The sequence below is a fragment of the Citrus sinensis genome, chromosome 6 (genome assembly GCF_022201045.2).
Source record: "Citrus sinensis cultivar Valencia sweet orange chromosome 6, DVS_A1.0, whole genome shotgun sequence".
Taxonomy (NCBI): domain Eukaryota; kingdom Viridiplantae; phylum Streptophyta; class Magnoliopsida; order Sapindales; family Rutaceae; genus Citrus; species Citrus sinensis.
The window spans coordinates 14398998-14424812 of NC_068561.1; the positions used below are offsets into that span (position 1 = coordinate 14398998).

A 25815-nucleotide genomic window follows, 5' to 3' on the forward strand; every position below is an offset into this window, starting at 1 on the left:
AAATAATTTAAATTTAAAAAAAATTGAAGATAATTAAATTAAGTGAGAATTCAAAATTTATCCTTACACTTTTTAAAAGATAGGCGACAAGACATGCGCACTAATTTGGACATCTATTTTTTATTTTTTTGATTGAGCCATCAATATTAATGCCCGTTAGATTTGTTCGTATATCCATGTGTGCTTCCCTCTCCTCCGCATCCACTTGATTTGTCGAATTTCATCGGGATATTGGGCCCGGCGAAAACGACACTACAATGATAATTTTGAAGCAAATTTATCACTAAAATCGTATCATTTGATAGGGATTTGGCAAAGTAATTTTTTTTTTTTAAGATTTGAATTTAAATAATCAACCAAATAAAACTACCTAAAAAATTATACATTGAAACCCCTTATATTGTGTTTACTTTTTGGATTGGAGTGGGAGTGGGAGTAAGGTGTTTACTTAGACTAAATGAAAGTATGGATTGTCAATGAGAATCCTAATTATTTATTTACTTTATCTTGAATTGGAAGTAAATTGTTTTAAATTATAAATTTATCCTTATGTAAAGAATTATAATTTGTAATTAAAAATTAATAAAAAATATATTTGGAAAATAAAATAAATATTTTATTATATTTATAAATTAATAATAATTAATAATATTCTTAATTATGTAAATCATAATTTTTTATTAATTTTAATTTAAATTTAAATTATGTGAATAAAAATTATTAATAATAACAACACAAATGAAACATTATTATTGATAATATAGTACAAAATTAATATTGTCTTAGAATAAAATATTTATTATTATTAATTAATTAATTAATATTTATTAAAATTAATGTTTCATATTATTAATTTAAATATAATATTTATTTATTTTTATTTTATTAAATTTAATAAAATAAATATGCTATAATTATTACTTTTAATAAATATGATATTATTTATTTTATTAAATATTATTTATTTATTTTAATTATGAGGGTAAAAATGGAAGAGAGGGGAGTGGATTCCCACTCCCACCTCCCTCCATGGGAGTGGGAATCCCACTCTTCCCTTAAAAATGGTAAGTAAACACTGGAGTGGGAGAAATCCACACTCCACACTCCCACTCCAGAAAGTAAACACTACCTTAGTGTAATGATCAAATTTCACTAGTTATGCTATTTAATTCAAAAGCATCCAATTGAATTGCATGTTATTGTCAACATTTAATTTTAGGAAACATAATGTACTTATAAAGAAGGGCCACACAAACTAGACCTTCCAATAGTTTTATTTTATTTTATTTGTTGGTTTCCCTTTTTAATTATTTGTCATCAGTTTTGGCCATCAATATTTTTTTAATAGTAAATTTGAATCATAGATAAATATAAAAATCTCTTAGCAGAGTTTTTTTTATTTTTTAAACACTCATATATATTATAATAATTAGAACGCTAACGATATTTATAATAAGACATTTAAAATCTTGTTTGGTAGTTTTTGGGTTAATTTTAGATTACCCCCTTATAATATGATAATTTAAAATATTCTTCAACTTATTGTAATTTTCAACTTGCTTCCTTTTTTTTTTTTGTTAAGAAGATACAGATTTTTTCATTAATTTGGTTTTTTTCTTATTTTTTGAACAGAAAAAGTGATAAGTTTAGGTTTACAATAATTTGATAACATTTTGAAAAATCTCATTTCACAAGGGGTGATTCGAAATTTACCCATACATATTCAAATATTATTTTTTTTTGTCGAATTTAAACACAAACATGTGTGGCAAGCTCTTTTCCTAAAATAACTTATGAAAAACGAATCCTGTGCTTTTCTTTTTCATTTTTAGTGAAGAAAGTTGAAAAATGATAAAATAGTGTTTCCAATGTTTTTTTACATTTTATCCTTCCAAAAAACAATCTCTTTGAATATATATATGTGTGTTGTATAAATCTTTAGACCAATACTGTTTTGAAAACATGTTTTTGAGTCAAAAACCATCAAAATTGAAAAGCTTAATTTGAAAACCGATAACAAAAATGTGATAAACAATATGTAGGTTTTAGAACCTTTTATTTGCACAAAACAACAAATTAGTAATTTGTATCATTGTCGCATATCTCATTTTCAAGAGAATAAAATAAAATAAATATATAATATAGAACGTGTTTAAGAGCATTTCTAAAATGCTCTTTAAAAAGATTTCACTTCTGAGTTAAAGCTACATAAATCTCATTTGAAGAGTTATATCACCAATAAAGTTCTAAAAGATTGTTAAAAAATAATATTCTTCAAATGTCGATTGTCCTTATCTCTCTTCAATTTAGAAAAGTTGCATTCTCCATCTTTAATCTTATTTTTTATATTATCATTATTGAAGAGAGGTAAGTGCTATAAATGTTTTTTTTTTTAGGAAAAATTTTGATTAGAATAATATAAACTTATTTTTATTTGAGAAGTATTTTGGAAGAGATATTTATTTTTCTATTTGCTATATAAGTAAGCAAACAAACATTGGAAAAGTATTAGTAGATGGCATTTTGGAGATACTCTAATATGGCCCCTCAATTTATACAAATATTGTATGTATAAGAGTTTCTGTATTTGGTATTATTCATGTTTTAAACACTTATTACCCCAAAAGCATGGTTGACTGGTTTTCAAGCAGCTTTTTTATCTAGCTAACCAAGTTAGAATCTTGAAGTAGGTAGAGGTTAAAAATCAAAATGAACTATACCTACCCCTACCTTTGTTAAAAAAATAATAATAAAATAAGAAAAAACTCATTAAATTCCTCATAATTATTATATTATTCAAATTGAAAAAGAATACTTATATAACTATTAAAATTCAGAATTTATTGAAACTGGTCCAAACTTGAGATGGGTCGTCCAAAACAGATAGGCACATGTATTGCGTCTCCTGGATATGTTTGGTAGCCCAGCATTATTCATGACCTCTCATCTTGCACACTTCAAAGAAATTTTTAATCCCATTGAATCTTTCAAGTCGATATAGGAATATTTTCAGTGATCTTCTATTGGCATAACTCATTCAAAGGATCAAGTTGATTTGTCTTTCTCACCCACTGAAGTATACATTTTTCGTTTCTTCTTGGATGAGCATTCTCGTGGCCTGAGTTTTGAGTATGCATTAAATTTATGAGGGAGCCACAGGCCAAAATAATATATAGTATATGGGATCATTAATGATATATGAAGAAAAATTTATAAGACATTTTGTGAAGGAATTGAGAGTAGTGCCCATGGCATGTCCTTTATCATCTATAGGAAACCTCTGATGCAATCTTTGACCTTCCATGGTCCCCAAAATTGATTACTTATAGCAATTATATGAGTGCTGTACATGTTTTCATATCAAGCTAGCTTATTGAGTAATTAAGGTTCGAGATTTCGGGGTTAGTAAATTTTCTATTATATATCATGTAGAAAAAATTTAACAAACATGACTAGAGATTTATTGTACGAGCATAATTGGGCCGTACCCTCAGTATTTTTTTCATCTATTACGCAAATCAAGGAGTTGGTTTGAGTAATTATTCATCTTGTGAAGGAAGTTTCCTCCGTGTAGTACGATTATGAAATCTAAAAGAAGAATATTGATACACTACTCATTTTCTCAACAATTTCCATCGATAATTACGAACAAAAAGAAGAGTATTGACAATAGTTCTATAGTAAATGGAAGAAGTCTAATTGGGTTCTATTTCACTTGATATATGAGCTTATGAACACTTGGGCTCCTTCTTTCAAGTCGTTTTTCTGAGGACGAGTTCTTTGTTTGCGTTAACAATTGGCATTAGAGTAGGCATTTCTTATGAAATTCCCTCATCACAGAGGGAGTAAACTGGGGAAGGATGCTGCTCGCTATGCCTAGGATCTCACCGAGCCCAACATATGAGCCCCGATGATCGTCATTTCTAAAAGAGGAGTGGATTGTTATGACTCTTTTTCGAGTTTCACATTACTAAATTAAGATTTGACATGTGAGCTTATAAGTATTTCGATGCATTACACCACCTTATAAGCCAATTTTTAAGAATAAGTTATATCCATGTACGGAATTGGCTAATGGTTTACTTTAAATTGTCCCTTACTTTTAAGGGCTTCATAGTTCATCATACACCTAACCTATAATCTAATGGGACGACAATGTTGCAACGGTGATAGCACTAGAGTTGCTCAATGTAGCCAGCAGGGTCAGCATTGTACTTATACTTTCACAATCAAAAGAGTCGGGGCACGCTTTACTTTCTATATCATGGTTGCTTTATGATGTTTTCAATCTACTACAACGCCAAACTTCACATGCTAATTATGCTTACAGACTCAGATTGGGGCACTTCCGAAGTTCGAACTCAATTTCAGTTTAGACCAAACCAACAATCTTTGTTTTCTACAAATCGTTATGTCGGTTCTCTTCTAGTCTTGTAAAGGACATGTCGGTTATAAGTCGATTTCTCCTAGATGATGGAATTGGTAAAGCGATGTTTTTCTCCCCCTTCTCAATTCACATATCTGCAATTCTTTTTAAGCAAGCGAATAGGGTTTAGGCTTGTTGGCACCACCACCCAGCCTATGTGATAGCCTTTTTCGGTCTCTATTCAACTTACTTAAAATTGGCAAGCAACTTTAAAAGCTAATTAATCCCTAGCCTCATTTTAACAACTACAAGCCAAAATGCATTTCTATGGATGCCCAAAAGGGCTCAAATGCACAAGGTTAGATATCAGAAAGGGTGACAAAGTACTGTAGTCATTGGTCACTAGGGTCATGCTTTTAGTAATGTTACCTTTTATTGCAAGCACACACCCCACATGCATAATGCTTCGTGACAGAAACCCTCATTTCAGATTCAGTCCCTACCAGTTGATGCAACTTCCCCGTACAGTTTATAATTCATGTGAAACCCAAGAGAATTATTTACTGAGACATGTTTATTGGTAAAGATCGTGTGAAACAAGTCCCGTGAAAACTTTCGAAACATTCATTGTGGTTTCGCAGTTAGCCGACATTCCGAGATTTTAGAATATGCACAACAAACAGTTCAAACTTCAAACACAAATTTACTCGGCTGTTCTGCTGAATCGCGTTCCCCCTTAAAAAATGTAAATAAATGCACACGGTAGGAATCCAACAAAAAGGAATGTAATCCACCAGCAGAAATACTGAGTTACTGCCATGTTGTTCAATCAACTAGTGACGGAAAACAAATCAAATTACTCGTAGATTACAAATTTTAACTGGCTTTGCTACATCAACCAATACTAGCACCTATTACATGAGATAGACAGCATTTCCTTGGTTTCAGAACTTACAATTTAACTTTCCACTCTTATGAATCAAGACAGAAGGCTAACCATATGATGTGTGATCTATACATGTCAGCCATTTATTGAACAAAATCTCCAAAGCTCAAAAACCCAGAATCTGTGTGTCAGCAGAATTCAGGTTTCCATGGCATGGTTGGAGAAAGAGCAATCTGAAAGAATGTGTGCTTGTGATCTACACCACTTCAGCCGTGACCCTTTTGAAAAATGATGGTGCTTAGAGAGATATATATATCTTGCAAGCAATGATTGTTGGCTTGTCTAATCATCTGGGATTCTAGAGGAGTTCAACAGATAAGCTGCCAGGAACAGAAAACCTAATCATTCTACCAAGGTCATTGAGAGGAACTATTTTCGAAGTTAGCTGAATAACAGAATGCTTCTTACCCATTTTAATTCACAGGAGCGTATTCCAATGTCTCCTTGATTATAAGTTATTCCAAAGACTTTACTTTTTACTACCTAACAACCTCCTTGAGATAAATAATATCATCGCGGGGATGAGCTTCTTCCACCTTAACTTCTACCTCATCTCCAATTTGTGCTCCCACAGATACCCATGCAGCGGCTTGAAGTCCCACCTGCAAACATTTAGCAGTTAACACTTTAGTCCTCCATACAGTTGAGTGTAATATGCTCACGAGCATATTAGCTATTACAAAATAACATTTATAATTTAATAAAACACCATTATTGTCCGATCACGATGTTCCAAAAGAGAAGATATTTTTCAATTCTACAGTTACTGGAAAAGAAGGGGCTATTTAATACAGGAAAACTATTTATGCATAATTGCATACTGCATGTAATTTTTGAGAAATTCCTGACACAATCCTATCCTATAACTGCAACATGATGGTGTAGGACAAGAAATTGTACGCCCATCCTTCTAATTTCAAAAATAAATGCCTAGTTAATGGAAATTGCTTTGACAATAACAAGAATCATAAAGAGTTTTTGAGGTTGGTAAACACATGATATAAAGAGTTTTCGGTTCCAGGCATGATTAAATGGTCTGGAGAAATTAACAGGAATGAGCCCTTCAATGGTTTGAGAAATATGATGAACAGCAATGACTCAACAACTAGATTAAACCAGAAAGGAAGTGGTCCAACTGAGTCCGAATAAGTTAATGAAGTTGAAAGCAGACATTCCGAGGCTACTGGTTACTATCTTACAACATCAGTAAAGATCTCTCAGTTAGCAGGCTGCCTTGGGATCAGTATTTTATTTGTTGTTCCAGAACACCAGAACACAGCATGTAGATCAAGTTAGCATGGATAGCAAGTAACCGATACATTCTGAATTACCTCAACCAATAACAAGGCTGCAGTACGGTCTTTGATAAATCTAAGGATCAATGCACGATATTGCCTCTCTTTCGGTTGCCTTCTCAAAAATTCTATTATCCAATACCGAAGACTTGTGTTGCTGAGCCTCCTTGCAATTCTAGTCTGCATGTTCACTATAGAAGCCATCCCTTCAAGCTGGCCAGCAGAGAAGGGAGGAGATTCACCTCTAAGACATGCTTTTACCTACACATGTTAAGAGATATAAATAAGTTTCATAGAAAGAATTTGGTCTATTTCTCCGCTCCCATTAATAAGTTACCAATTTACTAAAGTAGGACAGGGTTCAGTGGAGGTAGTTGTCTGGTGATCAATCAATGGTCACATTACCAACAAAACCATCAAATCCATCTTCCTTTTTTTTTCAATTTAACTTAGTTATTTGTTTTAGAGAAAGAAAAAAACTTAAAAACCTAGGAAACCAAGGCACTTGCATGAAGAGCCTACATGCACTAGCTATGTTTGGTCCATCTACTTGATGCCAGCAGTCATGCCAAGCACATTTAATGGCACTTTCTGCATGGTCATGAAACAAACTAATTAAATGAAAAGACTGTATAAAACAGTTGCAGTTCGGGAATAACACTCAGCATCTAGAACGTCCATAATCCATTATCACATACGTGCATTAAGAAAAAAGAAAGAAAGGGAAAAGAAGAAGAAACTAACCTGATAATGAGCAAGAAGATCCATGTACCTACGAATAGGAGAAGTAAATTGCACATAACCAGGAAGCCCCAGAACTCCATGGCGTACAGGCTTCCTAAAATCAATTGCAGCAGCACGCATTATTTTTACAATAGCAGAGCTCCGAACAGGTCCTTCAGGAAGATGTGCAAATGCGGATACATCAATATTTGATTGAGGCTGTCCTCTGTAGGGTAAAGCAAGGTTATTGAATGAGCCATAGGTAGCTATAGCTTCCCCACAAAGTATCATCATCTCAGAAACAAGTCGCATTGCAGGGTCAGCCTGGTCTTCAACATACAAATTGATTATCGGTTCTGGATCTTCTGGGTTAGCTACCTTGATGCGAGTCTCTAACGTCGCTGTGTCAATTGCACCCTGCAAAACCCATAGTTAATGAGGATAAGATGTCAAAACAAGTTGGAACTCAGAAATCACACTTTACACTATTTGGAGTCAAAATTGATCTACATATAAGGAAGAACCTGTTGGAGACGCCATTGTAACCGGAGAGCAGCTGCCTCGGATAGAATCTTTAGTTCAGCCTCCTCTTCTAAATTTAGATGAAGCAGCTCAGTTGCACTCTCATACGTTAGCATGTAGGTTGGTTTGATAATGGAGTTATCCACAGAGTATTCTGCAATGCTATAGTATAGCAGTTGCAACATTTTCTTCATTAATGAAAATTTCATCTTTACACTTAAGATATGAGTATATTATGTATGGGCTATCAGTGAGTGAAGAGGACTATCCATGATTATAACAGTAACTAAATGCAATCATGATACTTCAGATAAATAGTCTCCATCAAAGTTCACAAAACTGAATATCATGAAATTTTCACATACCATTCTCATCAATCATATTTATCCGACAATTGGAAAAAATAACTACCCGGTGAAATCATACCCATTCTATGAGTTCTTAACAATAATCAGTTGGGTGGTTTTGAATTCTCTTTATTCTCACTTTAAGGGTGGTTGGAAATGTCATTTTATAGACAACTACAATGTTATGGTAATGTAGCAAAGAGGTTATAAACTAAATACCTAGAAGACCCAATTTAACATAGCTCAAGTAACTAACACAGAATCATTTAAGTAATATAAAAAGCACGTCTGAAAGCATCAAAGCTCAGAAATATAGGAAACAACTGACTAAACTTTGGAACCTCCTAAAACTCAACAACCCATAGTCATCATATTATATAATTCCTAGGATGCAAAGGGCGCTCCACAGATCCTCTAATGTGAAAGGCGACACATCTCAAACATTCACAAATTCCAAATATGGCATTGTAACTTTGTAAGCACAAACTTAAATAAGCACATTGACTTGAAATTAAAATTTACCTGCCATCAGAATGCAGAACAACAGACACGGTAACAGCATTGCAAACTTCTCCTTGTCTCAAACTCATTCCCTCCATAGCAAGTTTCTCTGGAAACATGGGATAAGTGGCAGTGGGCAAGAAAACAGAAGTTCCTCTTTTCATTGCATCCCTACAATCATAAAATGTATCAAATGATTGAAGATACTCAGAATTCTTTTTCATTCAAAATGCACTATGGATTTGCAAGGATACTTGTCCGATAAACTCCCAGGTTCAATATATTTAGTTGGATCAGCAACATGTATGTAAACTTTAATCCTTCCATCCTGCAGCCTCATGGCACTCAGGGCATCATCAAGCTGCATAACAATGCACCAAATCAGTTCAAGATCACATCAATGAATTGAAGCACCAACCTCAGACAACTATAGTAAAAATTACCTCATCAGCCTCATCAACATCAATGGCATAAACTTTCAAATGAGTAAGATCTTTTCTGTTCAGCTGAACACAAGGAACACCAAGTAAGCATGTAGCAACATGAGTTTCCAAAGATATCATAAAAAAGAACCATGCAGTATCAAAATTTAATATCGTATTTTGCTCACGGCATTGATGCATTTACCATATCCAATTTATATGACATTTTAGCAAAAGACATGTGACATCTCATCTCTCTGCAGTAGCCCCACTATCTGTAAATTACAGGATATTTCCCAATGACAACTATTCAATTTTGCCCTTTTTTCTTTTTGGTGATGATTTTTCCTATCAATGTGAGAATTTAAAGATTAATTATGTTTTCTCTATCTTGGAGAGGAAAAGGTCAAAAGTCAGAGAAAATAGGTATATTGAACCCTAGAAAAGTTTTGATAGCTTAATCATAAAATAATTATTATAAGAGATATACTACCATCTGATCAGGTATTCATGTAAGTTCCTCAAAATTGCATGCAGCAGGAAGAAAGCTCACCTCATCTGGGTCAGACAAATCTGCCAGAAGACTTTCAGCAGCTGATGTAACCTCTTGAGAATGATCTGTGCGAATGTTGAACTTTAAAATGTCCAGGTTGACATGTACAGGAAAATACCCAATATCTATAAGGAGGTTCAATGCTGAAGATGCTGTTCTCGCTAGTCCCAATTCCTTAAGTATCTGACAACAAGGAAAAAGGAAATATTAATCTGAGGTCCAGAAGTAAGGAATACAATTGATATGCATGGATTACATGAACAATGCTATAAGAAGTTCATCTTTGTCATTCTATAATCAAGGACACTTATTCCTACATCAGATCAAATCCAGTCAAGTAAGAAAAGTTACCATCCCTGCAGTTTTCTTTTGATCATTATCTTTACATGCATCAATAGCATATGCTTCCAGAGACTCAATTTTATGTCGGAGTTTCTCTTCTGCCATCCATGAAGATTTGAGAGGTTTTGCATGTGCAGGCATTGCCTTAGCAGACTTCAGCAATTGCAAAAACTCCTGAAATTCTCTCTCTGCAGCCTCCTTGGCCAGCTTCCTATGTAAAAGCTCTTCTACCTAGTTTTTACACAAATGGAATAGTATGTGCTCAATGAACAGATAGCGATAATCAAAAATTAAGATATTATACACGGATATGCTAAGGTGGCGTTTGTTTTTTTGTCTGAAATCTGAATAGACCTGAGTTAGTCTGAATTCTGAATAGGTCTGAATGTCTGAATCTGAATAATATGTTTGTTTTTTCGTCTGAATCTCGGAAAATAAGTATTAAGTTGTTTGTTTTTTTCAACTTAAAAAGCTGAAAATATGTACTTTTACATTTGTATCCTTATTAAATTTGAATGTCAAATAAATAATATATTAAATACCACAATATTTTAACATTTATAAGTAAAACCATATTCAAGTGAATACATAATTATTTTGGAATTTTAATATATAGAATACCATAAATTTCAAATTTTATCGTATATAATATAAGAAAGAAAAAACAGGGATATTTTTATGTGGGGTAAATATCTATGGGTGAGTTTTGGGATAGACATGAAAAATAAATTATAATACAAGGATATTTTTGACATTAGCAAGTAATTGACTTAATTCAGATTTCTCCATTAAGTAAAAAGCCAAAAAAATTAGCTTATTTTATTAAGTCAAAATTATCTAAAAAGTCTCATCAAGTTATAAAAACAAACATCTCTAATTAACTTAATTAATTAAGTTAAGTCACTTTAAGTCATTAAGTTAAAAAAACAAACGCCACCTAAGTAATCAAACTTCTATGAAGTTAAGGCATGTGCCAAATTATGAAATATGCCATAAAACAACATTAGCTTCAAGGAAAATCTAATTTCTACACACTGTACCTAATTAAGAAAACAATGAAGCAGAAAATCAAAAGATTTCGCTCACAAAGTAATAGACGGTAAAGAAAATAACTTAACACAGGAAGATAACACACTGAACTGAATCTGCCAACCTCCCCAAGCTAGACTGAGATGATTAAGCACAGCTAGATGTTCGTAAGTGTGCTTAAACAGAACTGAACCAGCACTAAATTCGTTATTCTAGCTGGTTAAGATACTAAATAGATTCTGAATAAAATTAGACTGATTAGATTCCAAGCGTCTGAAGTGTGCAATAGGAAGTAAGACCAAATTACCCAGCCAAAACTCCACTCATTGGCAGTTCTAGTATGGGACCCCAATCACCCTACTGGAGAAGGATATTGACCATTGCTTAATAAAAAATGATCCTGTTGGAGCAACTTGGCTTCATCAGCAAAGCTATTAACTGGAGAGGGAATTTTACTTGATGTGGAGAAACAAACCTAACTCTTGAAGCACCAAATATAGGAAACCCTTTAAGATAAGATTTTCCAGTTAAGCCCAAGCCCAGGAGGCCTTGTGTGACTGTGAATCCTAAACAACCCAACCTCTAGTGAACCAAACTTATTAAAATTTCAAAAATACCAGAAAGTTACCTGCACAGTGGGTCGGGGTGCGTAGATAGAGCGAGAGCCATTAGTGGCCTGCACACTGAAATAGATTTCATCTTTAGATAGCAGAAGATGGGCACAATAGCTCTCCAGAGGCTCCGCACTACCAAAAATCATCTGCAGAGTAAGCTGCGATCATCAAAAGGAGCGACAGGACAGCTCTCTGTTAACTGAAAAAAGAGTACCTCTGCTAATTCTTCAGGAGTGACTGACTTATTCTTTTCAAGAAGCTCAACCCAAGCAAACTCAAGCAGTGTTGGGTCCTGCATCAAAAATATAAATACCAATCAACCAGATTGGAAAACAACAGAACAGTTAATATTTTGCATAATGAAAGAGAAACCAACCAGATTATCCTCAGCTTTCTGAAGGAAGTTTGAAATATCTTTGTGGTCAAACTTTTCAACACCTGGAACAACGAATGTAACTTGTTGTGGTTTAATGGAGCATGAGGCACCATTCTGCACAAAAAGATCAAGAAACAGTTTCACTTAGCTGCAAACCCCAGAACTTCTCAGAATAAGGAAATAAACAGTAAAGTTCCAACACCTAGCAACCTAGAGAACATGCCGCATTAGGTGTTTCTACTAGAACCTGATCATACACCATCCAATTCTTTTTGCCATCAGGTCGCTGTGCAACAGCGAGCAATACCCTATCAGAGTCTTTCTTGAACTCCAGCAGCAATCCTTTCTGAAGTACTTGGTTTTCAAGCTTATCTTCAAGAAGTTCACCACTTGATACCTTCACCCTGCAAAGCCAATTAACTACCATGTCAAATGTATCAAGCAAACTTGTAGTGAAAAAAAAAAGTGCATCGATTGTGCGTTTGCTGTTCCAATTCCCCCAAGCCATTTGGGACTCATGCTTCAGCCTCTTCTTAAAAGTAGAAGTCAGGAATTCTTTATCTTAAATGAAAGGCAGACAATACATTGCATTCCATTGATTTCCTCCAAAAGAAAGGCGAAATTACAGAGTCTTCAGAGGTAATAACCAGGTCACTTTGAATACACAGAAAAAGACGGTGTAAAGGATGAAAATTTTCTAGAACCACCAAGGGGATAAGTTCATTTTTTCATCAGCAATGCAGCCAAAAATTATCACTTCGGGTTCACTAATGCCACATGCAAAATAGGAGCAATAGTTTCTTCCAACAGTCTAACCAGAAGCCATTTTCTACATTTTAATTCAAAATGAAGCAAAAAGAGATACTCAATTAAACTTCTTCATATCAACTATCAGCAATCCACTTAATAAGCTGTAATTTTTGAAACCGCATAACAGACGCTTCATAACATCGAGCAGAATATTAAAACCATGCTTATATTGATCGTAATTTCTTTCGTCAAAAATACAATTTATTAGATACTAAACAGGGCGTCCTCAAAATTCCTGTACATTCATAGTTGAACAACACAACATCAACAAAGAATAATAACAAGTTATATTATTTCAATATTTCGAAAGAAAAAAGATTAAACATACTTAGCGAAAACTCTCAAACGTTTACGGATTGCTACGAGTTCCTGCATGACACTATCAACAAGACTGTGAACCGAACAGCTCTGGGAACCGGAACGGTTCAAAAACTGTCGCTCGGAGCGACATGCCGGGAGCCGAAACCCTAAATTGGACTTGTTGCGGCGAAGTTGCAAAGACCGGAAATGGTAATAACAGCATTGAATTTTGAACGAAACGAGAGGAGGACACGCAGCGGAGCGAAACATGGAGCAAGAGTTAACGGCTCTAACGGCCATCATCTCCAGTTAAATGAAATTGCAGTTCATGGATTGAGTGAAAAGAAGGAAACGACAGCAGGGGAAAAAAAATTGTTAGTGCTGCTCGTATAAGGCAATGAGCAGATAATCCATGAGGATTTAGTTTATGAGTGAAAAGAGCGAAGCCGACGATGACAGGGAGTTGTAAGAGCGTATGATAATAATAATAAAAGATTTTTATTTAATTTTTAATATTTTGGGTAAGACTGCGACTAATTGGGCCTGTTATTTATTATTCGAACACTGAATACACCCCGTATATAAACTGTGTACACCCCATCAATCACAAAGAGATTCTGATCTGCCAATATTCACAGGCTCTCAGAAATTGAACATTGAGTAAACATATGAAAAGAGTCTAAAGGAAATTTACAAAATAAAAACAATACAAGAAGGGGATAGAGCCTGTATAATGTGAACTAAAATGGTATCCGGGAAAATAGAATTGCAGTCTTTTGTGTACACACTCTAAACAACTACTGTCAACTTCTATATCAGTCTTGTGTCTTCAGCATACAACGTCAGCTGCAAAGCTCAGTGCACAAACTTTGGATCTGGGAACTGCTTGGATTTGACAAAATGTAAAGGTTGGATTTTCCATTGCTCGAGCACGTTACATTTAGCTGGTTACCATCTTGGGTGGTCTGCAGTAATATTTACACGAATCAAAACATGACACGTATAATTAATTAGAGACGACAATTTCAGAAACAAGTCTCTTCTCTTCTGTTCCAAATGTGCATTGGCATAGACAAATCAATCTCACATATTGACAGAAACTTGGAACACATTTGCTCTCATTTTGTTCAATAAATTTCATCATTTACAACGACTTGCAGATACCTTGCTTGATTATGTTTGCATTTGCATACCCACCATCTCATCATTTCCTTAACCTTTAACTCTAGGGAAAATTAACTACCCATTTAGACGAATCACTCCAATCAACAAGGGATCCTTTAAAATTTTATCTCAATTTTTATAATGATCAAAGTACGTCAAGAAAACAACAGAAATGAAAAGAGAGTATTAGTAGAGTTACCGAGCAGAACGCAGGCTCTGTTCTACAGCTCCATCTTGAAGTAGGGACACAGGACAAATAATGACACCAGGAACAATGATCATTTGCATCAACTCCTCGAAGAAGCATAACCAAGCTGAGAGTTAACCTGCAAAGTTAGCGCATCTTCGTAATTTGAAAGCAACTCAGATTTTACAACACCAGCTATATCGATATGATACTCAAAGTTCCAGCGATGAGACGTAGAGCGATGGGTGAAAACTACATTGCTGAAGATTAATTACAGCCGCGGACTGTGATTATACCAAATCAGCTACAATCAACTCTATGTTCACAAGAAGCAAAAACCAGGATAAATTACTGGCCAATAGGGGAAATTTACAATGGAAATATTTGATGAAGTGTTGTGGAAAAAAATTTGCTCGGTTTCCAGTAATGAGAAAGATGAGGAGTTACTTGCTCCATAAATATCAAAGGTGCAGAAATGCGGAGAATTGAGCAACGAATTCTTTACTTTACTTCAGACGATCTACACTGAAAATAGCCTGGAGTCTAGAGGCTAGAGACTAAAAGAGCTATTACCAGACAAGTCTATATCAGAGTACTTTAGCAAACTTATCTAGTTTCAAATGTAACTTTTAGTAATCAAAGTTCTTTTTAACAGTCTTTTAAACGCATTTTAATCAAAGGATGAAAAAAAATGTTTTCAAATGCTTACCCAACAATTACAAGGACGAGAGAAACTATCCAGAGTATGCACTGATACGTCTTGAATTTTCTTCTAGACAAAGCTGAATAACCAGACAGAGCATATCTCTGTTCAACCCATCCAAACTGGGGGCGAATAAGAAACACAAACCCGAGAAGAAACCCAGAAATAAATCCTCCAATATGAGCAAAGTTGTCAACATGCGGGAGGATTCCGACAGCTAAATTGATTGCAATGATGACCACGAGAGTCAAAAATGCTGCTATCTGAACATGCCACAGGAGATTGCACATTATTGAATGAACGGTGTAACTTCACTTACATAGTCAATAGAAAGCCCTTGCAGTGAGTACCTTATTAGTATATATTGTCCAGTTAGTGATGAGTTCAGAAAGCATGCTTCCAAGTAAGCCAAAAAGTGCACCGGAAGCACCAACGGAGATATTTGACTGTATAAACAGAGCTGAAAGCAAACTCCCTCCAAATCCAGAGATGATATATAACAACCCAACCCGAACTGTAAAACAATGGGTTTGGACCAAGATGAGTATCAATATGAATTGGAAATTTCAGTAAGCATAATGGATCAACAAGATAACTCACACAAGGTCAACAATTTGAACTAGAAGCAAGTCGTCAATTCTCTGAAATTCATTATTAGTATATTACTTAGAAGTGCCAGTTTCATAATAAATGCACAGGCTAGAAATACATACTGAACCCAAATTCTTGCTCGAGCCGAATTCCAATAACTAAAAGGCTCAACATATTTGCCAGTATATGAAAAACTCCTCCATGTAACCAATTGCAAGTGATAAGCCGCCACCCCTGGTGTTTGTCAACCACTTTACTCACATCTAAAGCCCCCATCTTCTGCAACCTAAACCAATAAACAGACAACTAGTTTGCTTTAGCTGCCGTGTTTTCAAAATTAAGCAGAAACACTACATATACGAACATACTTTGGAAAAATATTGTGCTTACGTAACCGAAGAGGGACCAAGAAGAGGATTCTCCTTGAAGGGCTGAAACGAGAATCGACCTAAAAATCTTGCAACACAAGAAACCGAGTTCTTGGGACAATTGTTGACGTACATGGTGATGACGAACATGGCAATATTTGCAACCACAAAACAAGGGATTAACCAAGTGACCCATTTCTTAGAATGCTTGATCTCTCCGTAAACAGCCGGCGGTGGTGCTGAGACTCCTTCCGGCCGGTCCATTTCTTCTACTGGGTGTACTGTGTTGCCGCTGCCGCTGCCGCCGCCGCCCTTTGAACTGACCTTGATTTGGATCCCCGGTGGAGATTCTCTCGCAGCCATTGGAATAAAATTTGAGCAACAGGACTGATCAAAATTTTTGCGCAGAAGCCGCTAAATTGGCGTCAAATGTGTACACAGAGACAGAAAATCGGCGGTAAGTCAACGGCCTTACCAACTAAATCATCTGCACCTGCTTCAATTCCTAATCCAATTAAATAACTTTTGACAAATTATTTTTTCTTTTGTGTTACGTAAAAGATTGCTTGGTCATGAAATTTGGAATTATTATTATTGTATTATATTTGTGTCTGAACGGGGAAAATTAATTCAAAAGAAAAGTTGGTTCAAAGTTCATTACATCAAGACACGTGGGCACCATTGTTATCATCTTCCGATCATGAATAGTGTATATGTGCCAAGATTTTGGTTGTGTTTTATATTGTGGAAATAAAGGTCAAGTTGTTTCCTGTTACGTCATAAAGACATGAAAGATGGACCGATGTGGTGACAGTGGCTAATTGACTATGCTCCAAATCGGAAAGTTTCAAATAGAAATAATTGACATGATTTACGTTAATAAATTATCGAGGTCCAAGGGCCAGTAACTTTATGGCTTCTACTTAATTTTAAAATATTTTAAAGTATCTTATGTGTACATTATTGCAATAGTAATAATAAAGTTACAAATTTTTTATGTAAATATATTTTGTATAAATTGATCTGATATAATTTTATTAATTAGGTTAAATGATTCTTGACTCATAGGATTTATTTTTATTATTTTTTATTTTCATCTAATCAATTAATTTATATCACATAAATTTATATCAGATCAATTTATACAAAAATTTACAATTCTATCATTCTTATTTTCGTAATTATGCTTTAATTATTTTGGCGAGATTGGCAGAAAACTTTAATCATGACAATCACTAAGGGCCCGTTTAAGATTGTTTTTGGGAAGTTTAAAAGTAATTTTGAAAACATAAAAATTAATTTTAGTATTTGGTAAATATAAAAAATCAAAATAATTTTTATCAAAATCAACCTCTCCTACAGTTGATTTTGAAAAGTAGGAAATAATTAACTTTTAGATTTTGATTTTAAAAATCAATTTTATCCTTTAATAAATTCCATAAATATCCTTAAAATTATGACATAAATCCAAAATTATCCTGATTCAAATTGGAAACAAAATCAATATTTTAATAAATTTTTTGTTATAATTTATCAATATTAATTTCTTAAGATCAATTTATTGTTCGAATTATTATTAAATTTGTTTCACTATATTCGAAATTTAATTATCAATTTTTTTAAGACAAAAAATTAAAAATTAAAATCAATATATTATAAATTTAATTTTTAGTTAAAATTATTATGATACACAATTAAAAATATTGTATGTACATGTTTTTATATATATTAATAAATTTTATCTTACATTATGTATATTTTAGTAATTTGTTTTCTCTCAGTAATTTAACAATAAAACTTACCAAACGTTTATAACTGGTTTTAAAATTTACAGTATTTCTGAAAAATAAAATTTTCCAAATACTTAATTGATTATCTTATTTCTACAATATAGCTAACAATAATTATTCTCAAAATTACAGTAATCCCAAACTAGCCCTAAAGCAGCTTGATCCTGCGCAAGCCAATCTTTAATGAGGAAAAAGAAAAAAAAAAGATTTGTGTGATACTAACAAAGTATAAGGTAATATATCTATAAATATTTATATGAATTAATGGACTTTTTATGTTATTACTAAATCGCCTTTATAAATTATACATTACTTACTATTTATTTGCTTGTCTATGAATTTATGTAACATGAATTAGGAAATAAAAGCTTCTATGACTGGTAGATTTTAGAAATTTTCTTTGAATTATTCTATTACTGGTCATTACAGTACGAGATTAGTGCGTTATCACTCATATGATAATCACTTATTGAATCATTCACTTCCCCACTTCGCTTAAAATAAAGGAAACGTAGGGACAGATCACCGCATTGCGTTTGAACGGTATTTAGATGGAACGGTTAGGATTCCATCAACTGTGAAACGATCACATAAAAATTAATCCCGGATTGACGAGTCCACGTAATCTCTTTTGAAGGCGGCGAAGGTGCATCACACCGTACCTGGCCGCATGTAGCCGGCACTGCAACTTGTACACTTGTGACTTGGCCTCGTTAGGCAAATTTCCACGAAGCAAACATAAAGTGGATATTAGCGTAGTAACTTTTAGCTCCTTAATTATTTTGTAATTTTCGAATGAAGACATAATTTCTCTATTTAATCAAACCAGTCTCTGACCCTTATTTTTCTTTTGAACATTACACAAAAAGTATGGATATATTTACACTTATGAATCTATGAGAACACGTTTAGAACAATTTTGTGATTTTTTAACTTAAATCTCTATAGTCAGAATGATCAATCCACAATAATGTATACAAAGACTCAAAAAAGTTTTGCCACTAAAGAGATGAATAAATCATGTTTCGATTTAGGTTGTTTGAGTTCTAGTTCGAGTTGCAACCCATTTAGAGTGGGGAATTCAAAATTGAATTGTAAACATGAACCTAGAAAGAATTAGATTTCAATTTTAATTTTATTTGGAGCGGTTCTAATTTTGATTCGGTTTAGATTGTATGTTCGGGTTAGCATTCAGATTGGATTGAATATTTACTTTAGGTTACAAACTTGGTTTGGGTTGCAATTCGATTTATAACCTAAAGTTCCAAATTAGATTTCAAATTTAGCCTCAATAATGAACAAAATGAATATAAAAATTAGTTATAAAAATTTGAATTCTAAAGTCAAATATTTAAATAGTCCAAGGAAGTAAATATTGAAGTGTGTGCGCACACACACACACACCAAAGTAGCAAACTACTTAACTTACAAATCCTCCAAATGACAATAAGATTAATAATTCATTTCAATCAACACCCAAGACAAATAGGTTAAGTTCTAGAAATGAATTGTACAAGTTTGGAAGATTTTTATAAAATTTATTGTCACCAAGATATTATGAAATTATGCATAAAACACATATGATTTTGCATATATCTCAAGATTGTAGTTCATGTGAATAAGAACGTAGATTTAACATAAAAAATTGCTATTGAAGCAAAAAAAGTAAACTTGCCAACAATATCCTCAAAATCATACACCATAAAATATTATAATCGCAAGTAAATCCTAATATTATAATTAGGATTATTACCAATAACCTTATCTTGTGACTTTCACAACTAATGATGGATGAATGGAGACTGAGGCAGGTACAATAGCGGTCGAACATAGGCAGAGAAGCTACAAACGACGTCTGGTTTCAGTTTGACAATAGTGATTGTAATGGTTAGGAGCACCAGTGCACCTGAACAAAGGAAAAGGTAGCGACTGGGTGGCTTTATTAGCTTAATGTTCTCAATGGGTGAGTGCGTGTGGTTGGTTCTTGGTAGGTGTGTGTGTCAATTTATTGTCCGATTAGGTTAAGCTTAAGGATTTTGACTTTTTTTTACCTTACTTAAGTTACATAATTATGTAACATATTTCAACCTAATAGTTATTATTAGTAACACATAATTAGTTTTGTTGATTATACTTTTATGTTACTAGTAACAACTGTTGGGTTAATGTATGTTATATAATGATGTAACTTAACAACCACTTTATATATATATATATATATTGATTGGATATTAATTTGCAACCCATTTGAAAAATAACGGTCAACCCAAATCGAACCTAATCCAAAATAAATTTCAGCTCTGATTTGGTTCAATTAAACTTAATTGGATTGCCCACCTCTACACTAGACTCTTGGGAGTTCATCATTTTATCAAAAGAGTCATATGCTTAATGTGAGCAAAACTCAATGAATTTAATAGTTAATGTCCATAGGAATTAAGGGCTTATTTAATCTAAATTGACAATGTATATAATTATCAACTATTTTTTAGTCTAATGGTAGATACTTCATTATTTTTTAACTGAAGCTGATAGTTTGAATCTTCTCCTCATGCTATGCGAGAGTAATTTTTTTATTCCTTTGGTAGTATAAATATCTTGGCAATATTTTAACTATAATACAATAGAATTTCTTAATATTCAGATTGAATTTTAACTATGATATATCGAGACAAACTCTCAAGAACATTAAATTGGAGAATATAATGAAATTTTTGAATATCCATGCTTAACTTTAACTATAATATATCAAATATAGATCCTGAAAGAGATTGGACTAAACTTCAAGTCTAATTAAAACTTTTGATATACCTATTCGTAAATTTGTATATTATGTATTTATGATATAAAAATAAAAAAGAAGAAAAGACGAACTATCTAATTATTAGAGAAAACCTAAAAAATATTAGGGATCCGGATGTTATTATCCCCTAGATATTTACAACGATAGTCATATATCCCACGCTCTCCAATAAACGCGTGAACGTATTTCAAGAAATGGGAAGCCACGCGCTTTGAGAGGTCTCCTTTTTGACTTGAAATCAAAGAACCGCCAACAAGCATATTTGCCAGTCCAAGCTGTTGATCTATAAAATAATAATAATTAAAAAAAAAAATTCCCCATATCTTAAAAATCAGGCGCCCCCATTAAAACGTCTCTCTCTCTATTCTCTCTAAGCTACGTATTCATTCGATAGCTGCGAGTATTTTCTCCTGAGATTGTTAATTGAGACATGGCTTCCGATGGATCTAAGCAAGGCGGCGGTTTCTTCGCCTCCATCGCCGCCGGTTGGTCGACTATCGGCTCCGCCATGAGTAAATCGGTCAACGGGTATATATTCATATTCCGATTCCGATTTGATATCTATCAGCTGATTTGATTTTGAGTTTCAGTGCTTCAGCTTCTAATTTTAGCATGTTAGGGTTGTATATATAAATTGTACGTTGATTTTGCTTCATGAGATTCGTATTTCGGCTCTATGTGCTCCAATTAGTTGCTTGATCTTGTGATTGATGCTGTAACTAATGTTATTATTATTATAACAATAGTCATTTTGCCTTGTGCTCGAAGTACGCCCATAGATCAACCTTATTTAGGGTAAATTTGAGATTAAGTTGGTTTGAAATGAAATCACTATAGCTGTTATGCTTTGGAAGTTAAGCAGAAGCACAATTGTTCCAAATATACATGCTTAGTTTGAATTAATCATGTAACTCGATTAGCTGTAACTATTACTTCTGCTAAAATAGACTGTTGTGGTATAGCACTTGTTCTTTTGAATTATTGAGTTGGTGAAGAAATTAGGTCAGTCATTTGCTTTTACATATTATCCTTATCATCTTATGAGTTTCTTTAGTGTAGGATACCTATCATTTGGTCTTTCTGTCACTTCTTTCTCAAATGGTGACTTGATGATATGGTGTTTCTGTTCTTTAGTTTATTGGGCTATGAAGGGCTGGAAGTTGTTAATCCTGAAGGGAGCACGGAAGATGCTGAAGATGAAGCAAGAAGAGGAAGATGGAAACAGGAGGTGAGGAGCAGATTACTTTACCTCTTGTTTTATTTCCGAAGTTTATGATTGTATCATATGCAATACGCCCTAGGATCATGGTTTTGTCATAATCTTGAGTCCTTGTCTTGTATCAGTCTTCACAAGAAAAACATAAGGCAATTGCCGAGGTTCTGTGCAAATGTATTGTGTGCATTTTTTAGTTGGTGAATCAAAGTTTTTGTTGTCCTGTGATGTGCCACATTTATTTGACAGTGATATAGCATACACTGATAGAATAGAACATTAGTTATGATGTTCAAATGCATCTGTACCTATATCTGGCAGAAAATGATTTTTCTTTGGCTGCATCTTCATTTCTAGATTCTTTTATTTTCCAGGAAAGGGACAATTACTGGAAGATGATGCAAAAGTATATAGGTGCTGATGTTCAATCGTTGGTGACTCTTCCTGTATTTATTTCAGAGCCAAATTCAGTGCTGCAGAGAATGGCAGAGGTTTGTGTTTTCTGAATTGCAACAGTTCTGCAATTTAGTTGTTCTTTTATTTTGAGTTTTTACGTCCGTAGGATTTTGTAAACTGTACGTTGTTTTGCCAGTTGATGGAGTACTCCCACCTTCTGGATCTGGCAGATGAATGCGAGGATCCATACATGAGATTGGTATATGCTTGTAAGAATTATACTGAACCCCTCTGTCTATTTGGGTCTACCTCTCAATGCTGTATCCACATTTTTGTAAAATCTGGACAAACAATTCTTCGTACCAAGAATTGTTAAAGACAAAAAATTGTCAATTTTGATGATGATGCAACTCTATACACAAAGAAGTTGAATATTCTTTTTATTCCTTTAGCAATTGTTTGTACAAATAAATCTTGGTTCAGATTGGAAGAAAATGTGGATGTCCTGGAGAGGACTTTATGTCTATATATTTGCATTTCATAAGTTGTGGGACTCACAGTTGCTGATTGCAGCATCATGGGCTTTATCAATCTACTTTGCCTATCGACGGGCCTGGAAGCCATTTAATCCAGTTCTTGGTGAAACTTTTGAAATGGTTAATCATGGTGGTGTTACATTTATAGCTGAACAAGTGAGTTTTCTTGGACATAATTCTCTAATCAGTTTTCTTTATTCTGGATGATTTTTTGTGGCAATGAGCTTTTATTCCCTTTTGTATATGGCTTAGATTTTAGTGGAGTTATCTTTAAAAAAAGTTAGTATTCCTAGTCTTCCCCACCTCTGCCCCCCACATATTTATTTATTAAAGTCATTCGTGTTTTTGAGTCCCTCTAATTCATATTTCTGTTTCAGGTTAGTCATCACCCCCCAATGAGTGCTGGTCATGCCGAAAATGAGCACTTCATTTATGATGTGACTTCAAAGTTGAGAACAAAATTTTTAGGAAACTCGATTGATGTTTATCCAGTTGGAAGGTAATACAAATATCGTTTGTTAATTTCTAGGGCTAGATTTTTGCTGATATCTTATAATAGCTTTAAAATCTCAATGAAGTTCTTGATGTTAATGTGTGTCACATTGCAAATGTGAACTTGTTTTTGTTCTCTGGTTTCTAGTTTTTATTTCGTACAAATAAAGGTCCCAATTTTTTTTTTTGGGAAGTTTTGTTTGATAACAATAGTCAGGAAGCTTTCACCTTATTAGCATCACACATTGTAAGTGTAATTGTGATTAATTTGTCTGTCTGTCTCTCTCTCTCTCTAACTTGCAATTATTGATTTTGGTTTGAAGATGCTTAAATGTAGCATACAATTGATATGTTTAGAGAAGTGACGTTTCTATGCCCTAGTTTCTAAAAATATATGATTTTTTGCCATTTTACCCACACTTGAATTAGAGTTGTCCAAAATGGGAGTTATTTAAACTTGAGACCCAGTTTGCTTCTGCTGATTCGACACAATCCTCTGATAGATCCAAGGGGCAAAGGAGTTCTTTGAGTGCATTCACATAGGCAGGAACTGGGCATAATATTCTGCTCTCACAAGTGTACTGTTTTGAAATATATTTTTCTCCCATTTGTGAGTTATTTCTGTGTACTGAATGAAATTGATGACCTAGTACATTTTAGCTTGCAAGATTATAATTCCCATGTTGTGAAATTCCCTTCTGTGTATAAATGAAATTCACAACTAATTAATTTTTTAACTTGGAAGATTATCTCTCTGTATCTTTGTTCATGTGTAAGAAGACTTCGAATGTTGTTTATGTACTTAGTTTCTGGAGTAATTCTTTTGTGCAGGACACGTGTGACACTTAAAAGAGATGGGGTGGTTCTCGATTTGGTGCCCCCTCCCACAAAGGTTCACAATTTAATTTTTGGACGAACTTGGATTGATTCACCGGGGGATATGGTCATGACTAACTTGACCACGGGCGACAAAGTTGTGTTATATTTTCAACCATGTGGATGGTTTGGGTACTATTTCTTTTTCCCTGTTAATATTGAGCTCCTCAGCTAGTAATTGGATATTATACATGCTTGCTGATTTTAGCAAATACCAGCATTGTCAATTTTTTGGCGTAAGTAATGTTTAGTGGTGATATGTATCTCATAATGTTTCAAAAACATATGACTAGATCCTGCAGGTTTGTATATGAAAAGAAAGGAATATTAAAGTAGCTCAAGTTGTGATTTCTTTTCCTAATTTATTCCAAGATAGCTTTAGATCATAATTATGTTATGTTGGTTTTTAAAGTAAACATGTCTTTTTCAGAGCTGGTCGCTATGAAGTGGATGGATATGTATATGATGCTGCTGAACAACCCAAGATATTGATGACTGGGAAATGGAATGAATCAATGAGTTACCAGCCCTGCGACTCAGAGGGGGAGCCACTTCCAGGCACCGAATTGAAGGAGGTCAGTTTGGTTATTTTGAGTTTCTTTGGTTGTTTGTACCCTCTTTTGGCCAAGTTTTATAGTGTTAAATCATCAGACTGAGAAACTCTTTTTTTTTCCTTAATTAAGCTAATTTGAAATGTTTTGCAGGTTTGGAGAGTGGCTGATGCTCCTGAAGATGACAAATACCAGTACACATATTTTACGCACAAGTTAAACAGCTTTGACACTGCTCCTAAGAAGTTGTTGCCATCAGATTCTCGTTTACGTCCTGATAGATATGCACTGGAGAAGGGTGACCTTTCCAAAGCTGGTTCCGAGAAGAGCAGGTCTCTCTCTCTCTCTCTCACGCACACACGCGCGCGTACACACACACACAGACACACACACACGCACGCACTAAATTTATCTTCATAAAGAGAAAGGTCTCTAATATGGCAAAATTGATTCCTTTTTCACATTTGATTTAAGAATAATGAAAGAACTTGTGTCTTTATTTTGTTGATGCTGTTATAGATTGGAGGAGAGACAGAGAGCTGAAAAAAGAATCCGTGAGGCCAAAGATGATATGTTTACTCCAAAATGGTTTGACCTTAGTGATGAAGTCACCCCTACTCCTTGGGGTGACTTGGAAGTGTACCGGTACAATGGCAAGTATTCTGAACTTCGGGCTACTCTAGATAATTCAGAAAGCCTTGGAGAGATTAACCCTGAGACAACCGAGTTCAACCCGTGGCAATATGAAGACTCGGCTGCTGAATGAGTAAATCACGCAATGATTTCCTATGATGTATTTTATGCATTATTTGATTCTTTATGCAGTATTATTGTTATTGTGTTACCTAGTTTCAATTGTGATAGAATCTTTTAAATCGGAAAATGGAGCTTGGTTTTTCGTCGACATTGCATCCAACTTCAATCACATCATTCTACCTTTATATTTGGGATCCCCTTAAGTTATATGCAATGTAACTTACGCCACTCACATGAACAGTG

At 34.0% G+C, this 25815-nt stretch overlaps 3 protein-coding genes across 6 annotated transcripts; 1 reads left to right on the forward strand and 2 right to left on the reverse strand.

Moving 5' to 3' along the window:
- Nucleotides 1-5131: 5131 nt before the first annotated feature.
- LOC102620834 (ribonuclease II, chloroplastic/mitochondrial) lies at nt 5132-13611 on the reverse strand. 2 transcript variants are annotated; one of them, XM_006480771.4, is made up of 15 exons: nt 13175-13611; nt 12284-12440; nt 12037-12150; nt 11875-11952; nt 11675-11806; nt 10027-10248; nt 9676-9858; nt 9144-9206; nt 8955-9061; nt 8722-8871; nt 7855-8014; nt 7352-7747; nt 6644-6868; nt 5721-5914; nt 5132-5632 (listed from the first exon to the last, which is right to left on the reverse strand). In XM_006480771.4, the coding sequence occupies exons 1-14, from the start codon at nt 13447-13449 to the stop codon at nt 5792-5794; spliced, it is 2385 nt and encodes a 794-aa protein (XP_006480834.1). In that variant the 5' UTR covers nt 13450-13611; the 3' UTR covers nt 5132-5632; nt 5721-5791. The 2 variants fall into 2 exon arrangements, with proteins under 2 accessions (XP_006480834.1, XP_006480835.1); XM_006480772.4 differs by lacking the exon at nt 6644-6868.
- Nucleotides 13612-13748: 137 nt separating this feature from the next.
- Nucleotides 13749-16857, reverse strand: LOC102621290 (RHOMBOID-like protein 1). 3 transcript variants are annotated; one of them, XM_025099710.2, is made up of 6 exons: nt 16182-16857; nt 15914-16077; nt 15551-15714; nt 15207-15463; nt 14510-14624; nt 13749-14111 (listed from the first exon to the last, which is right to left on the reverse strand). In XM_025099710.2, the coding sequence occupies exons 1-6, from the start codon at nt 16520-16522 to the stop codon at nt 13989-13991; spliced, it is 1164 nt and encodes a 387-aa protein (XP_024955478.1). In that variant the 5' UTR covers nt 16523-16857; the 3' UTR covers nt 13749-13988. The 3 variants fall into 3 exon arrangements, with proteins under 3 accessions (XP_024955478.1, XP_006480836.1, XP_006480837.1); XM_006480773.3 differs by having other exon boundaries at nt 14510-14636; nt 16182-16853; XM_006480774.4 differs by having other exon boundaries at nt 14510-14636; nt 16160-16304.
- Nucleotides 16858-21046: 4189 nt separating this feature from the next.
- LOC102621788 (oxysterol-binding protein-related protein 3A) lies at nt 21047-25720 on the forward strand. Its single transcript, XM_006480775.4, has 10 exons — nt 21047-21280; nt 21887-21980; nt 22340-22456; nt 22558-22630; nt 22935-23053; nt 23275-23396; nt 24221-24397; nt 24696-24840; nt 24970-25148; nt 25336-25720. Exons 1-10 carry the CDS (start codon nt 21183-21185, stop codon nt 25580-25582), a joined length of 1371 nt encoding a protein of 456 aa, XP_006480838.1. The 5' UTR covers nt 21047-21182; the 3' UTR covers nt 25583-25720.
- The last annotated feature ends 95 nt before the right edge of the window (nt 25721-25815 follow it).